Source organism: Salmo trutta, chromosome 13, assembly GCF_901001165.1.
Source record: "Salmo trutta chromosome 13, fSalTru1.1, whole genome shotgun sequence".
NCBI classification, from domain to species: Eukaryota; Metazoa; Chordata; class Actinopteri; order Salmoniformes; family Salmonidae; genus Salmo; species Salmo trutta.
In genome coordinates this window covers 52919177-52937653 of record NC_042969.1, presented here as the reverse complement: position 1 = coordinate 52937653, position 18477 = coordinate 52919177, and the positions used below count along the sequence as shown (strand labels likewise).

General features: G+C 43.8%; 1 protein-coding gene across 7 annotated transcripts in view; it reads left to right on the top strand.

Annotated features, from left to right (window-relative positions):
• Nucleotides 1-1303: 1303 nt before the first annotated feature.
• The window catches only part of LOC115205993 (spectrin beta chain, non-erythrocytic 4), a 68235-nt gene continuing 51061 nt past the window's right edge, over nt 1304-18477 (top strand). For all 7 annotated transcript variants that reach the window (XM_029772488.1, XM_029772485.1, XM_029772484.1 and 4 more), the window contains exons 1-8: nt 1304-1571; nt 11385-11558; nt 12187-12338; nt 13288-13461; nt 17230-17321; nt 17514-17594; nt 17694-17809; nt 18042-18154. In XM_029772488.1, coding sequence (XP_029628348.1) covers nt 11408-11558; nt 12187-12338; nt 13288-13461; nt 17230-17321; nt 17514-17594; nt 17694-17809; nt 18042-18154 — 879 coding nt within the window. In that variant the 5' untranslated portion in view covers nt 1304-1571; nt 11385-11407. The remainder of the gene's footprint in view (nt 1572-11384; nt 11559-12186; nt 12339-13287; nt 13462-17229; nt 17322-17513; nt 17595-17693; nt 17810-18041; nt 18155-18477) is intronic.

The window sequence follows — 18477 nt, the reverse complement described above, 5'->3', positions numbered from 1 at the left end:
ATCACTGGTTGGAGTCTGATATGGGGACAGGGACAGTGGAGAAAGCTAAACTGTTAGCAGCACACTGATGTCCTTTTCACTATCACACATCTTCAGGTCTCTGGCAAGGTTGTGAATGTGGTTCACATAGTCTTCCCTCGTCAGACTCATGGCGATACAGTTGCTGGGGGAAGAGACGGTTCAGAGAACCACCTCTGTTACATAACATAGGCCCACTCTTCCTTAATAGATGCATTCCATAAGATGCTCCCTGTATGAAAGGCTCTTCATTAGGTGACATTCATGTAATTTATAGAGGAGGAGAGAACAATTACTGTAGGTTGAAGTAGATTACATTTGATGTCACTTCAGGTACAAATCTTTTATTTAGTTATCCATAGATGTATCCATAGGTGGGTGTGCTTTTTAAAAATTGTTTTTTAATTCTGATTTTCATGAGGTGCTGCAGCACCCTTAGCCCTCCTACTTCCTGCAGCTATGTAGTTAACTGTTTATTATCTGTTTACATACCAGTAATACAATGAGTTTATGTGAATGCACTTTTAATAATATGCCTACTTTCCAATAATTCCTCTTCCCGAGTGGCGCAATGGTCTAGGGCACTGCATCTTGTGCAAGAGGCGTCATTACAGTCCCTGGTTCGAATCCAGGTTGTATCACATCCAGCAGTGATTGGGAGTCCCATAGCCCTGCACACTAGCGCATTGTAAATAATAATTTGTTCTTAACTGACTTGCCTAGTTAAATAAAGGTTAAATAAAAAATATAATAAAACTATTACAACAACAAAAAATCCCGGTATGACATAAACTACCTTCCAATACTTGCAAACGACATGTTCTCAAATGAAATATGTCCACGTGGAATGGAAGGGGGCATCAAACACATTCAAACAATTTCATAGAGTTAGGAAAATAATTCTAGCGCATCTCTATTTCTAAGGAAAATAATCCTAGGTATCCTAGGGCATCTCTATTTCTATCTGTAAACCCTAAACACCATTTATAACGGGTAGTCTCTCTCCCCTCTCTGTCTCTCTCTCGTCAATTAAAATTTAAAACATGATTGGCATGGGAAACATGTGTTAACATCGCTGTAGCAAGTGAATTAGATAATACTTCTCTCTCTCTTTCTCTCTCGCTTGAACGGTGAGTTCCGTCGCCGCACCAATGCCGAATTCTCTCTAGCAGTATCACGAGAGGCTGGAGAGGGAGTGCGAGCGCTTTGGCTATCAAGTGGACAGGATATCGGAGCCCACCGGCTTGGATTATTTGATCAAGCATCTTTGCCTGGTTGCAAGACACTTTTCATGGCAGTCTCGTGGTCCCACTAGCCACAGCAGGGAATTTACATGTATTACCGCATTAAATGGCTTTATTAGCCAGATCTTTATACTGATCCCACAGTCCGTTGTATATATATTTGTATAGGCTACTTGACTGCTATGCCAGCGAAGAAACACGGCGTCGCGAGGATCTGTTCATAATTTGCTCACTGATACAGGCACCTCATCGACTGATTTTACGTCTATTTCGGTGAAAAACAAACCCATACTTGGAATTGGGGTTAAGGTAAGGTCGTTGTAGCATATGCTGCATGTCTATATATATATAAAAATAACATTTCCAATATAATTGAGCATGAACAATTCGAGGTGCCTGTTTTCGTGGGAGATGCAGCAACACCGGCCTGCATTGGCTAAGGCTACTGCAGTGATTCTATAGGGCCGTATTTTATGCTGTTTCATTTTATTTTGCTGGATATTAGGCATATGCTTTTGTTTAGAACGCAGTTTGCCATACATACTAGTTAGGCTACTATTTGTGCATAGGCTTTGAATAGCAATTATGGACCGGTTAGGATAGGCCTTATACAATGTTGAATTATTTAGTATTGGTCCGCGCATGTTCCTGATCATTAAACGCACATAAGTGTATTACATTTGCATGACACTTTTAGAGAATTCATTGAATCTCACAATGAAGCCTTATTCTTGAAAGAAGTAGCCTAAGGGAGCACTGAATAACATGCTTGTACATATAGTAGTCTATAGCCATATGGAGCCTACACTACGTTATTGGACCGCAACTACATTAAAAGTAGTTCACATGTAAAAGCTATTGGATCCAGCAGCAGATTAGCCATATGACAATTATTCCATAGACGATGTCATCTTAATGTAGCCACTTTCTTGCTTAAAAAAGTGTTCATCCAAAGAAACGCACCATGCACTTGATATGGGATGGTGCAGGGGACGGTGATCGTAGCCTACGTGCGGAATGGACCAACGAGACGGCGGTGGTAGGGATGCGCGTCGTATGTATCATTTTAAGGTTGAAAGCGATTGCACAATAGGGAGTTAAGCAGCCCGACAACATGTTTACTTTTCCACGCATATTCCATAACAAAATATCTGTCAATGATATTCTCTTTTGCCCTGCCTTCTTAAACATAGGCATGCACAGACAATTGCGTCGACACTGTAGTAGCCCACCTCATCATCACCATGGATAGGCACCACCAGGCACTATTATTAATGATAGCCTAATCATGCAGCTTTGAAATTATAAATATTTATCTAATGTGCAGAGCGTTTGTGTGGATCATGCCTAAATTCTGTTCACTGAACTATATGTTTTTTGGTCGACCGTAGGGCTGGGCGTAGCCTGTTCTACGGATGTCAGTGTTGTGTCAGTTGGTCACACACAGCTGTTGAAATTGTGACATGACTAGAGCGATCAGTTGCAACACGGTCAGTGGCGTGCTGTGACGTCACGCTACTACCGGCTGTCCATTGTACGGATCTGTCATGGGACACAAAAATGTCAAATTCAGACACTTCAGCAAAGTTTGTGTGCAAAGGCAAAAGGGATGTCAAGAACTAATTTATTCTGAATGCAAATGAGAAATTATGGTTTAACATTAGCATATTTTGACATCCAATCTTATAGGCCAATGTTGCATGACTTTGAAAATAATCGTTTAACAAGGCTTACTGAGTAGGCCTATGCTAGCCATCCAAACGGACACTACTGGAAGGCTACATTTCCCTGTAGTGAGACAGTGATACACGCCATTGATATAGGCAATTGGCCTACTTCTGGAAATGTGATGCAGTATAACATCTGATAGGCTAAAGTGAAGTTGTTTCAGATAAAGGGCTTACGGGAACTGGTGTTTTGTTTTTTGTGTGTTCTGGGTCTTCTGTCCCTTGAACACAGTAGATAACCTATTGTCTTTACATTTAAACACAATAAAAGGCCTGGGTCTCTACTGATACTACAGAAGTGTGCCTTCAGAAAATGACCTAGCCATAGAGCCAATACTCCCAGTGTTCTCCATTGTACGACAATTGACCGCAATATCATGTGGAAAGTAAAGGTCAAAGTAAAAAAATGTCCTCTGATACACAAATCTGTGTAAAAGATTGATGACAAGATGAATGAAAAAGCAGGGGGAACCAGTAAGACCAGTCCCCAGCCTGAGGGGGACAGAATTAAAGGTCCTCACTTCTGTGGTGTGTAATGTGGTGTGGCATCTGTTTATCCTCACAGGAACTTCTCCCTCTCTTCTCCTCTTCTATCCTCTCCTTCCCATAGTGGCTTAGTTTCTTTAGCACATTAACTCCTCACACAGTGAAGAGAGCTTGGGGTCACAGAGCTCACACAGAGAAGAGAGCCTGGGGTCACAGAGCTCACACAGTGAAGAGAGCTTGGGGTCAGGGTGTCACTCTCGTATCTATTTCTGGAGCTAAAATTATTGACAACAAAACCAAACTGCTTCACTTTGATGACTGTCAAGATGTGTTCATTTGATCGTGTACTGGAAGGGGATTTTCAGGAAGAGAAATATGTTCACAATATTAAGCAACACTACTATGATACATTTAGGTTTTAAAATGTTCTGTATCTTTTACAGTATCAATGTTTGCAAAGGGGACACAAATGTAATCAAGACCAATGACATATTTTTGCAAAGAGGGGCTACTCAGGATAGAATAAACCCAATCAGATTTAATGCAGCAGAAAGAGATCCCTAAAATAATTCTGCATTTACATACATCTTAAATAAAGGGCAGTTCGTGACATTTCTGCAATGGTTTTCATAGCTCCTCAAAGGACCTCTGCTTCTCTCTGACAGGAAGTAGGAAGTGAGAAGGTCACAGACATAGCGCTACTGGAGCACCTGGCTTGTTGCCTGGGAATTCTCTGGTGAGGAGATTGAGGAGGTGTTAGGTGTTGTGAATTACTGTACCAGAGCCCTCCTTTCCAGAAGCAGGTTTGGGGCAGTGGGAAAAGGGGATGGGTTGGGGAATACAGCCTGAGTCTTACTCCATGTCAGCAGGCTGGAGATTTATAATTGTAGCCGGGTGACACAGTGTAGCTAAAGAGCAATACTAATGTTGAGTGCTTTGGAGGAGAATGCTGAACAAGAGCCACAAACAAACTGGCGAAAACAAAGATGGCCGATCTGAATTGTGCCTATGTCACTATAGAGTATTGCAGTATCTCCAATTGGTTTGAGCTATAAAGGGATGAGGTGGTCTGTAAAGAACAGAAGCAGCAGAACACAGCGACACAGAAAATTATCAGGGCCAGACTAACCCATAAAGACAATCCTGAATGTATGTTCAGACTCTTGTGGTCTGAATTGTGGCCACAGCATGGCTTCTCCCGCCCTGTACTATGCACAAGGTGTAAGGACTCAGTGTTTACTAAAGTTCAATGGTTACACCATGGTGATTGTGTTGTCAAAGGTGCAGTCGACTGTCTCTGACCTTCTGCCAGCACCAGAGGGATCAAAGGGCTTAGGCATGTTGCCTTGTCGTGTCTCTTGTGGAGGTGTCATGGACATGTATGGGACCCTGTGTCGTCCCTTGTTTGCCAGAATCTGTTATTGCTTCATTTTAGTCTGATCGTCATTGGATTATCTGTTGAGGGCTAGCCTGATCACCACGCTAGCTGTTACCCAGCTAGATGTAGGCTATGTAGACTGCTGTTGTTGACGGCAGAAACAGTCAGGCACCCCGGATAGATGAGACTCGTCAGTGAATTGTCAGTGAATTGTCCCCGTAGCAGCAGAAGCGTATGTGGGCTGGATTATTGCTGGAGAGCAATAGTGTCGTTGTTTCCATGCGGAGCGTCTTGGATATGCGAGAGGGGCCTCTGGCACGCTGAGACACTGACAGCTGTGTTTGTTTACCAGGAAGAACCACATCACATCAGTTAGTGGGATCCTTAAGCTAAAAGACTGTCTTATTAGAGGGACCCCAGGTGGTGGGTCTAGGAAAGGCCTGTCGGGGCGACCTAGGGCTAGCAACAGCACAGACCAATACGTTTGACATATATGACAGTGTGACAGTTTGGATGGAGCCTTAATGCATTGACGACCATTGTGGCTGTATGGTGGCCTTCTGTCAGTGTGACATCCTTCACTATACAGTACATGACCATGGAATTATAATGTGTGTGCGGTCCTTTGAAAAGGAAGTGGGTAGTGTGTTAATTTTTGTGACATGTGGGGTCTTTCTGTATAAAGCTGATGTTGTTCGGTAAGTATGTGACAAACAGTACCACCCGTTTCGTGGCTCAAGTAGTATCTGGTAGTATCTGATTGTAGGACACACCAGCTTCTTGAGCTGTACTGCTGATGCCTCCGGGTGCAGTCTCTGGAGCTGCTGTAGGAGGCATTCTGCTGGGGAATGAGACAACCAACTGGAACACATTGAGCTGTGACACATCAGACTCATAGACGCGTGCACACACACACACACACACACACACACACACACACACACACACACACACACACACACACACACACACACACACACACACACACACACACACACACACACACACACACACACACACACACACACACACACATATCTGTGGTGTGATTGTTACAGAAGATTTCTCTAAATATGAATTTCACTGAGCATTGCATCAATCCTTTGACCCAATCTGATACAGATTAAGATGTGTAAGTATGAGCTCAGTATTTTACCTTTATTTAACTAGGCAAGTCAGTTAAGAACAAATTCTTATTTTCAATGACAGCCTAGGAACAGTGGGTTAACTGCCTTGTTCAGGGGCAGAACAACAGATTTTTACCTTGTCAGCTCAGGGATTTGATCTTGCAACCTTTCGGTTACTAGGCCAACACTCTAACCACTAGGCTACCTGCCTACCACAGTATGAGCTCAGTATGATATGTATTTTCTGTACATTTCCAATTGTTTCCTGAAATATTAGATTTTCTATTTATTGATGACCTCGTTTGTGGAATTGAGAATACTCTCCTGATTGGTGTGTTGCGTTCATATTTTTCAGAATGTCTGTATGTTGGGCTCATACTTCTATAGAAGCTGATAGTGGAGGTCCCTCTGGTGACATATAAATGTCTGTGAGGCTTTTTTGACATTTTCTTTTGTATGTCTCATATGGCTGCTTAGTTGTCCAATATTTGTTGCAATTTCTTTCTGACTTAACCTTTATTTATTGATATATTAGATGGTTGTGAATGGCTGTGTACAACAACACTTGCGATATATATATATACACTGCTCAAAAAAATAAAGGGAACACTTAAACAACACAATGTAACTCCAAGTCAATCACACTTCTGTGAAATCAAACTGTCCACTTAGGAAGCAACACTGATTGACAATAAATTGCACATGCTGTTGTGCAAATGGAATAGACAACAGGTGGAAATTATAGGCAATTAGCAAGACACCCCCAATAAAGGAGTGGTTCTGCGGGTGGGGACCACAGACCACTTCTCAGTTCCTATGCTTCCTGGCTGATGTTTTGGTCACTTTTGAATCCTGGCGGTGCTTTCACTCTAGTGGTAGCATGAGACGGAGTCTACAACCCACACAAGTGGCTCAGGTAGTGCAGCTCATCCAGGATGGCACATCAATGCGAGCTGTGGCAAGAAGGTTTGCTGTGTCTGTCAGCGTAGTGTCCAGAGCATGGAGGCGCTACCAGGAGACAGGCCAGTACATCAGGAGACGTGGAGGAGGCTGTAGGAGGGCAACAACCCAGCAGCAGGACCGCTACCTCCACCTTTGTGCAAGGAGGAGCAGGAGAAGCACTGCCAGAGCCCTGCAAAATGACCTCCAGCAGGCCACAAATGTGCATGTGTCTGCTCAAACGGTCAGAAACAGACTCCATGAGGGTGGTATGAGGGCCCGATGTCCACAGGTGGGGGTTGTGCTTACAGCCCAACACCGTGCAGGACGTTTGGCATTTGCCAGAGAACACCAAGATTGGCAAATTCGCCACTGGTGCCCTGTGCTCTTCACAGATGAAAGCAGGTTCACACTGAGCATGTGACAGACGTGACAGAGTCTGGAGACGCCGTGGAGAACGTTCTGCTGCCTGCAACATCCTCCAGCATGACCGGTTTGGCGGTGGGTCAGTCATGGTGTGGGGTGGCATTTCTTTGGGGGGCCACACAGCCCTCCATGTGCTCGCCAGAGGTAGCCTGACTGCCATTAGGTACCAAGATGAGATCCTCAGACCCCTTGTGAGACCATATGCTGGTGCGGTTGGCCCTGGGTTCCTCCTAATGCAAGACAATGCTAGACCTCATGTGGCTGGAGTGTGTCAGCAGTTCCTGCAAGAGGAAGGCATTGATGCTATGGACTGGCCCACCCGTTCCCCAGACCTTAATCCAATTGAGCACATCTGGGACATCATGTCTCGCTCCATCCACCAACGCCACGTTGCACCACAGACTGTCCAGGAGTTGGCGAATGCTTTAGTCCAGGTCTGGGAGGAGATCCCTCAGGAGACCATCCGCCACCTCATCAGGAGCATGCCCAGGCGTTGTAGGGAGGTCATACAGGGACGTGAAGGCCACACACACTACTGAGCCTCATTTTGACTTGTTTTAATGACATTACATCAACGTTGGATCAGCCTGTAGTGTGGTTTTCCACTTTAATTTTGAGTGTGACTCCAAATCCAGACCTCCATGGGTTGATAAATTGGATTTCCATTGATTATTTTTCTGTGATTTTGTTGTCAGCACATTCAACTATGTAAAGATAAAAGTATTTAATAAGATTATTTCTTTCATTCAGATCTAGGATGTGTTGTTTAAGTGTTCCCTTTATTTTTTTGAGCAGTATATATATATATATATATATATATAGAGAGAGAGAGAGAGAGAGAGAGAGAGAGAGAGAGAGAGAGAGAGAGAGAGAGAGAGAGAGAGAGAGAGAGAGAGAGAGAGAGAGAGAGAGAGAGAGAGAGAGAGAGAGAGAGAGAGAGAGAGAGAGAGAGAGAGAGAGAGAGAGAGAGAGAGAGAGAGAGAGAGAGAGAGAGAGAGAGAGAGAGAGAGAGAGAGAGAGAGAGAGAGAGAGAGAGAGAGAGAGAGAGAGAGAGAGAGAGAGAGAGAGAGAGAGAGAGAATTACACTCCAATGGATCATGACAAAACTGCAGTTTTGTCCTGCTACAGTGGTAAATATGAAAATTAAAGGTTGTTCCCTCTGTCTGTCTTGAGCTCTCGCTAACGAACTTGCAGCATAATCAACTAGGTCCAGCCCACTAGCGAACTTGCACACATTTTTCAACTGTATACTAAGTGTCACTTACGGTGTTCTGCCTCTGAGACGCTGAGGTCTATAGTCTGCCCTGTAGATAATCATGGCATGGCCGATAGGGTATTGGCCACTAACTCCTCACACAGGGATGAGAGCTTGGGGTCAGGGTGTCACTCTCGTATCTATTCCTGGAGCTGAAATTATTGACAACAAAACCAAACTGCTTCACTTTGATGATTGTCAAGATGTGTTCATTTGATCGTGTACTTAAGCTTGAGGGGGATTTTCAGGAAGAGAAATATGTTCACTTGGAATATTTAGCAAAAGATCCCTGAAATAATTCTGCCTTTCCATACATCTTAAATAAAGGGCAGTTCTATAGCTCCTCAAAGGACCTCTGCTTCTCTCTGACAGGAAGAAGGAAGTGAGAAGGTCACAGACAGAGCGCTACTGGAGCACCTGGCTTGTTGCCTGGGAATTCTTCTCTGGTGTAGAGATTGGGGTGTTAGGTGTTGTGAATTACTGTACCAGAGCCCACCATGCAAACAGGATGTTCTGGTTCTGCATCTTCTGCATCTTTTGGTGACCTATTGAAAACAGTACAACAATGATATGGCAAATGAACATGTGTGATGTATGCCTTTTGTTTTCATGACAAAACAAAGTAGCCTAACACACCTGTGGAACTTTGTCACTTTCAGGGTCCAACTCCAGCTCCAACTGACAGGTTTAATACCATGTCCCTTTTTTGTTGTTCTTTTTGAATGGGTAAGGGGTGGGCTCCAGATGATTCTATCAGCCAATCAGGGCAGTATGTAGATACATTCACATTTGTATGCCCACACCTACACAGTCAGACTGAGCATTTCAGTGGGCCCATGGAGGCTCAGGGAAATAAATAATGAACAATATTGTGAGGATTGAAAAATACAATTAAAAGACTGCATTGGGTCTTTAATTCAGGCTAGAAGAGTGTAGGCCTAATAATGACAATCACCAAGTGTTTTGTAACAGATGTCTCTTTCCATTCATTAAATGGTGAGTACACAGTACGCTGTTTGGATGCTGGAATTACTTTGCAGTGGACAAACATGCGCAGGTAGCTTACTTTCTGAAGTGATTTGTTTGACAACCAGATGAAAACATTACTGGTTGTGTTCATGCCCCCTTAAAAGGTAATACATGTTTACCATATTCACCGTAACCCTATCAGTCCCGAGATTCCAGGAGACATTGGCTTTTCATTTGTCTGTTTTATTTATCTGCATGTCGAGCCCTTATGTTCATCCTCACAATGAAGTGTTTTACCATATTATTTTCAAGACAACCAGGGCTACAAATAGAACACAAAACTATTTGAAATAAACAGTTGCATTCATGAGTTTTACTGAATGTCATAAAAAAAGGTCTGCCAAAGCAAAAACCTGATAAAAGGAATTTATATGAATGCTGTACGTACAGAAATGGTTTGCTGACTGGGAAATAAGTATCCAACTAGTCAGTGACAAATGTGTGGAGTTTGTGACAGCAACTATGTGAGCTTATTACAGTATTATAGACACCATGTCCTGGGATTTCTAATGATCTTCTATGTAGAAGAACCTCTTGCCTTCTAACGACTTTTGTGTCGCTTGTGAGCGCCATAGAGCACAACATGTTACATGTCCATGTTCGTGAGAGTCTCAACTTTTCATAGATAGCGTTTCATAGATAGCGCAAAATATTCGGACTCTACAGACATTTTCTTTTACATAAAAGGCCAGTCTAGCTCAGCCCCCGTTAATCACACAGACCTTTTAATCACACAGACTTTTCAAAACCACAATGTTTATTAGGGATTAGAAGTCCAAAATGTGCCCGGCTATAGGTCATATTAGGCCCATAAAATAGGAAGTCCTGTGAAATAAATAGAGACCCCCGAATGTTACGGTATAATTCACACTCGGCCGTGATCCCAAGCCTTACAGTTTCAGTAACACAGACCCCTCCCAGCTTCATATTGAATGATGATCTTAATTCCATAATCCTCTGGAAATGTGATTTCCAACAAGACTAGAATATTTCAACCTTTTAGAGTGCTGAGCATGTCATTTAGTGTTTACTCCTGCCTTTCACGTCTTGACTTTCTTTGCAGTCTCCCATTGCAAAGAAAGTCCATTTTTCCCCTCACAGATTCCCTGCACACTTACACTTTTACATGTCCATATTCATACTTACATGAGTGTAACATGACAAAGAGCCAGAGGGATGGGGGAAAAGTGCAGCAGCTCTCTGGTTGATGTATTGTACTGTTTACTGACGGCACTGCTCTGATCTCATCTCACTTGATGTGAAAGAGACACAATATGAGCCAGTTGTTTCAATAAAGTTATTTTTATAAGACATGATCAGGGAAGAAGATTGTGCCAAACTCCGTCTATTTATGTATGTTATGCAGATTAGTCATGGTTGACAAATTATTAATAAGAATCACAAATGTTTTTGATAAGTAAACGGATGAGTCGTGAATGAGGAATTATCATTAACATTAGCAAATGGGTTTGATTCAATGCGTGATTTGTGCTTCAGAAATCGTAGATAACTATGACTGTTCATAGCCCTCCCTGGATTACTCACTATATGGTGTGGACTGGAGCTCTATCAAAACATGCATGCGCTTTTCCCTTATACACAGTTGTTGTGATTCAGATTTCCTGCATGGTGTTCGAGATGATGTATTTACCTTTGTATAGTATAATTTGTTTCTATGGGGGTGATAAAGAGTGCATGTGATCCACATCCTAAATGTACTGTACTCTACCTAACTCTCCCACTGTGTGTCTGTAGGGTCGCTCAGGGAAACAGGCGCAATGGCCAATGCCTCCACAGACCTGGACAACGCGGAGGCCCAACGCCAGCTCAACAACAACAACACCCGCCTGGCCAGCAGCTCGGGACACTGGGAAACTGAGGTCACCAGCTCCAAGCTGTTTGAGTGTTCCCGCATCAAGGCCTTGGCAGGTGGGTGGATAGAGAGACTATACTGGACTAGAGGAACAAGAGCACCTTCACCTGTCTCAGTCACAGCTCCATCACTCACAAAAGACACAAGCTTTATAGACCTCCCTATATACCTGATGGAGGTTCAAATTTGTAGAAGGACTTGATTCATGATCTATCATACAGGGGCTACTGACAAGGTGGTATGGTTGATATATCAGAGCCAGTGCTATAGTACTTGAGTCCAGGACTCGGACTGGACCAGCGGTGACTCAGACTTGGCGGTGACTCAGACTCTGAGTGGACCAGTAGTGACTGAGGAAATAACTCAGATGTGAGGTTTAGTAACTGCATCACTGATCAGAGCTCTATCCTGATGAACTACAAATGTAGGATCTTCATTTGATCACTCTTTCGTTGCTGAGAATTTTCCTGCAAAGCAGGAAATGCAAACTTGTAGTGTATTCCAGGTTTAAAAAGTTTGTAATTTCAACTTTAAAAAGTCAGACCCCAACAAAAAGGTCCATTAAATTCCACATAATAATTCACATTTCCTGTTGCTGCAGGTTAATATTTCCTGCTGTAGCAAACTGGCTCAAATTAAGATCCTACATCTGTAAGCCCTGTGTTTATCTCATCTCTCCTGCAGAAGAGAGAGATGCTGTCCAGAAGAAGACCTTCACTAAGTGGGTGAACTCCCACTTGGCAAGAGTGTCCTGTCGAATCGCTGACCTCTACAACGACCTCCGGGACGGCTACATGCTCACCAGGCTGCTGGAGGTCCTGTCTGGGGAGATGCTGGTTGGTCAACACATTCTCTGGTTCCCAACCTCAGTCTACCTTTCAGTCAGTAGATGCTAGGAGAACAGGCGCAAACTATTCAACAAAGAGCTCTGCATTGTAGTTATTTTTGTTCCAAATATTATTCATTCATGTCTAAATGTTTCATGAATGTTGTCAGCACTGCAGCTATATGTCATGTGTAATCGTATGAGAATAGTAGTCAGCATAATGGGGTTTGACAATTGGATGGGAACAGCATTTGCACACTTTCTTTGCCATTGTGTTTTTAGTGAGAGTAATATTGTCTTAATATAAAGGCATTGAGATCAAAGCCAGTATTTCCCCTGCAGATTGCTTTGACCAATCAACCATTACTCCTGTCACGGCCGTCGTATAAAGTGGACCAAAATGCAGCGGGAATGTGTATACTCATATTATTTTTATTTGGCAGAAAGAAGGAAAACCAAAACAAAACACACATATACAAAAACAACGACGACGACAAACAGTCCTGTAAGGCATACAGCTATACACGAAACAACTACCCACAAAATCCCATAGAAAAACACCCCTCTTAAATAGGACCTTCAATTAGAAGCAACTAGGAGCAGCTGCTTCCAATTGAAGGTCAACCCAACAAACACCACATCGAAATAGACATACTAGAACTAACATAGAAATAGACTAACAAGAACATAACCCAACAAACCCCGAAACACTCTAAACAAACACCCCTCTTAAATAAGAACATAGCCCAACAAACCCCGAAACACTCTAAACAAACACACCCCTGCCACGTCCTGACCAAACTACAATAACAAATAGCCCCTTATACTGGTCAGGACGTGACAACTCCTCTCACCATTCCACTCTTGTTCCCTCTCTCATTCCCTCTAACTCCTTATCTCGCTGTTCTCTCACCCTTCCCTCCCTCCCCCATTCCCTCCCCCATCCCTCCCTCCCCTAGCCGAGGCCCACGCGGGGTCGCATGCGTATCCACTGCCTGGAAAACGTGGACAAGGCCCTGCAGTTCCTCAAGGAGCAGAGGGTCCACCTGGAGAACGTCGGCTCTCACGACATCGTCGACGGCAACCACCGCCTCACCCTTGGCCTCATCTGGACCATCATCCTTCGCTTCCAGGTAGTGACCTCGCCCTCTCGTCCTGGTGCATGGTGTTGTCTGTCTCTGTGGCTTCTGTTGTGGTTGTATTTTGGATTTACATTTTTTTTTAATTTTTTGTCATGCAGCCAACTCCTGTGGGGACGTTCCTGTCCCCTGTTGGGATTGTACTTAAGACCTGCTGCTAGCTTAACCTTTTCTGAGGTATTTTTGGCTTCCAGTTCCTGCAGGCCAGGGTGTGTCTCATGTTGGGGATGGTATGTTCTAGTGCTGTGTAGCTCTATTCCGTCTTTGTCCCTGTGGGGTACTTTTGAACTCAGTCAGCATGTGGATGATGAAGCTTATGGGGGTGTGCATCGTTGTTTCTACAAACTCCTGTTTCTGTCTGGCGCATGACATCATAGCCAATCTGCTGCAGTTCTAATACATCTAATTTCGTCTCCAGTCACTTCCGCCCAAATAGTCAGGAAGAGTCTGGTGGATCAACGCATCAAACTTAGCCTTCTTTAGTCATTACAGAATGACCGGGAGAAACTCCCGGCGCATAGGGATTAGCTTAGTCTCCTACAACACCTTCCCCCTAACCCTCCCCATGCCTCTCAGTCGTGTGATTCGCAAAAATTCAATGACGACAAGTACTTTACTCAGTAGGTCACGCCCATAGAATTCTATGGACACTCCTACTAAGGCAGTGGTCCCCAAACTTGATTTGGCCCGTGACCCCATTTTGATATTTAAAAAAAAATGTGCGACCCCACCATGTGGGGGCTCCAAGTGGGGCAGCTCTCTAAGGCACTGCATCTCAGTGCAAGAGGCGTCACTGCAGTCCCTGGATCGAATCCAGGCTGCATCACATCTGGCCGTGATTGGGAGTCCCTTTAGGACGGCACACAATTGGCCCAGCGTCCTCTGGGTTTGGCCGGGGTAGGCCGTCATTGTAAATAAGAATTTGTTCTTAACTGACTTGCCTAGTTAAATAAAGGTTAAATCATTTTTTATTTTTTTTTATGTAATCAAGGCCAATGTTTACTTTTTTAATTGGGGCTATGACAGTCTATTACAAATCAGTCTGACAGTACTTTTGATAGTATTTCTGAAGGAAGTATGGTTTAAAGTGACTGAAAACCCTCAGAAAGGTATTGGGAAGTTCAGAAGATCATCAGGCAATAATTGTGTATGATTTTCTGTGTAGAGAAGAACATCATCATTGAATTAGTGCCTGGTCTTGTCCACTCTGTTCTAATAAGTCCTGCTTGACTTGTGGCCTTAAACGGTTCAAAACATAGAGCCACATTTGTACGAAGATAACAGAAACCGCTTTGTTTACTACAACCGCATCTAGCAGCTATCAGCTATCAGAGGTTACTGACGTAACCCCGGTTCTATGAACCAAGCGCATAAAAAAACAAGAGTTTCTCTCGCGAACCCATTTTAAAATCAGGTGCGACCCCTAATTTGGGAAACGCTGCACTAACGCCAACTTTGAATCGTTGATATGAGGTTGTAATACACCTTGAAACACAAAAACAAAGTCATATCCTACTTTTTGTCACTCTTTTTCATCAGTCTTTGAGCTAAGACAGATTTAGCACTGTTGGATAAAGGTATCCACTTCTTGTGTCCCAGCGGTAAACAGAATTAGGCCAACATTCGGTGTATATTATTGTCATGATTTTGACAGGCATGCTGGTTTCAGCACTGTCTTAATTTAGGAGAGAAAGGGCAGAAATCAGACTGAATTATAGACTGGCCAAAAGACTGTATGGAGAAGCCCTGAAACATGCCGCATCATCACTGTGTGACGTTACTAGCAAAGCTTGAATGTCACTCTGGTCCTGATCGTAGTTGGATCTCAAACAGGGACATACTGTCTGACATCCGCCTCAGAGAAGGCCTTACAGGACGCGATACCACAGACAAGTGACAGGCATGTAAGTAGCACAAAATCGTTTGGCTTTTGTTGTCGCTTCAGGACAGTGGTGGTCTCAGCATTAACGCATGTCTTGCATTATTCAAATCAGCGTCACTCTGTAAATATGATTCAGGGACGTAGGCTAGTGGTGCCTATGGAGTCAGGAGGAGAGGTTAGCATGGCATAGCTTATCGCTGTGCCTTCTAACAGTGATTACAGGTTGGCTGGGGCGCTTTTGGCCGGCATCCCATTCTACTGCACCGACTGTGGAGCCAGTGAGTCGATGGCCTCTTAAATTTTGCATGCAGTGAAAGAGGAGGAGCGCGTTATTGGAAACTGATTTGTGCTTTAGGGAGCAAGGGGTGGGGCTCCGGGCAGGGCAAGATGCAGTCAGCACCTATTCTCCTCCCCCACCTCCCCCCCTTCTCTCTCTGCCACTCCTCCTTCCTTCTCTGTCAACCGTTTGTGGTTGTCTCATCCCTCTCTCCTCACACTCTTTTAGTTTACTACATCTCTCCTCCCTTTCTGTTTCCCTCTCTCTTTCTTTCTCTCTATTCATTTCTCTCTCCTTCTCTTCCACCCATCCCCTACCCTTGGACTGTTTCAGGTGACTTTGCCCAGTCAGCAGGTAAGGCCTAGCCACTGCAGCAGGCAGCAGACACAGCGAGAGAAAGGGGGGAAAGAGAGGAAAGGAAAGGAGGAATAGAGGCCTCCAGGAGGTATATGATCTCCAGGAGCCGATTTTAAGACTCTAATAAACACTTGACACCTCCATTACAGTTAGTAACTTCACTATCCTTTCTAGTTGCTTCGCTCAGTGTCGTTGTGTTCATGCTACCTAATTGTGACCTGCGTGATGTATGCCTCTATGTCACTGCCAGACGGTTTGTTTCTCTCAAGCATCTTGTTTACTGTTGGATGATATGCACTGCGATCAAGGCTATTTCAAATCTGACTGATCTGAAGTATGAGCAGATAAGGTACATTTTTAGAGATGGAATGTCCTCATTGGCTCTTGTGAAAAGTCTGTTTGGTTTTAGGCAGCAGTTCATTTGAACTGTAGTTGTTCAGTTAGACAATGACTAGTCGTTCTCCTTGTAATTAGTAGTGTTTATCCTACCATAATTAAATCACAAATAACCGTTCGCTGTAGGTGGAGACTAAACCGTGTATACATGCAGTAGAATCCTATAAGCCTCCAGTTGCATTCCAGTGTGAGTGAGCGTGTATGTGTGTGGATGAGGTGCGATTTGTTGACATGGGTGGTCTAGCAGATACTAGGGTGTCAACCCTCCCATTAATATGTATCATGTCACCGTGACATGATTGGGCCAATGGCTGTCATAGATGTGTGCGCACTGTGATGTTGTCATGATTCTGTGGCCTTTCTCCCAACATGACAGGCACATGTCTGTGTGCGAGTTAGTGACGAGACATGCAATGCAGTTGTGTGACTATTTGGGTGTATTCATTACGTCTTGCAACAGAAACCGTTTACTATTTAAGAACCAAACAGAGCAAATGGAACGAAATGGGGAGGGAGGAACCTACTTGAATATGTCCATTAGAAACTCTTGTTTTCGTTGCAAAACGTTTTCCGTTTAGAGTAAAGGCTTCTGTTGCAAAGCATTTTGAAACAGCCCAAACTGTTTGCAACAGAATCGGTGTAATGAATACACTCCTGGTGTGGCTGTTGAAAGGAACCGGGTTTTGTGTTCAGTGTGTTTGAAACTGATCAGCAACATGGGTGTGTTTCCTAACTGTTTTCTTCTCAACCTCATAGTAATCTGGTGATCTTACTGAACTGAGGACAGTTTTGAGGCTGGTTTCCTTGACCGTGGTTGTTTGTCGCCTGGTCTCACTCCCTGTGCATACAGATCCAGGTGATTAAGATTGAGTGTGACGACAACAGGGAGACGCGGTCGGCAAAGGATGCCCTGCTACTCTGGTGCCAGATGAAAACTGCTGGGTGAATGTCTTCATTTAACCAAAAGCCAAAATTGAACGTCAACCTTTGTGAACAGTTTCCACTTTCCATACATGTCTTTAAGGATGTTGACAGTTGTTTTACTACTGTTATTACATGCACTGTCTTTAGTTGGTTAGCATATATGTGTTGGACCAATAGTTGTGAGTGTGTTCTGTGTCAACTGTCCCACAGGTACTCTGAGGTCCACATCCAGAACTTCACCACCTGCTGGAGAGATGGTCTCGCCTTCAACGCTCTCATTCACCGACACAGGTCAGCATTGGCTAAACAATCAAGTCTTTACGTTTTAAAACATGTATTTATGTGACCATATAGAAAGTGAACTAAATGACCTACGTTGCATTACTACAGGCCTGATTTGATTGAATTCCATAAGCTGATCCGGTCAAATGCCACACACAACCTCCAGCAAGCCTTCAACATTGCTGAGCAGAACCTGGGGCTCACCAAACTCCTGGACCCTGAAGGTAAGACCGCACAGAGAATTGAAATAGCGACTAGACAACCTCCTCAACAGTTCATGGACATTTGGTAACATATATCTCAAACTTGCAAACCTTCACAGACTTTCAACGACAGTGACCATAGTTTATATTTTACACTACTGAAAGGATTTCATGTCAAGGTGTGATTATGTTATATTGTATATGTGTGCTGTAAGTGTTTGTGGATTGTTGTCCTTCCTGTGTGACTCTGCAGACGTGAATACGGAGAACCCAGATGAGAAGTCGATAATAACCTATGTTGTGTCCTACTACCATTACTTCTCCAAGATGAAAGCCCTTCGAGTAGAGGGCAAGAGAGTGGGAAAGGTAGGAGAATGCTGACACACTTTCACAAACTAGACACTCTAATGTGCTTGTCCTCTTGCTCAGTTGTGCACCGGGGCCTCCCACTCCTCTTTCTATTCTGGTTAGGGCCAGTTTACGCTGTTCTGTGAAGGGAGTAGTACACAGCGTTGTACGAGATCTTCAGTTTCTTGGTAATTTTTCGCATGGAATAGCCTTCATTTCTCAGAACAAGAATAGACTGACGAGTTTCAGAAGAAAGTTATTTGTTTCTGGCCATTTTGAGCCTGTAATCGGACCCACAAATGCTGATGCTCCAGATACTCAACTAGTCAAAAGAAGGTTTT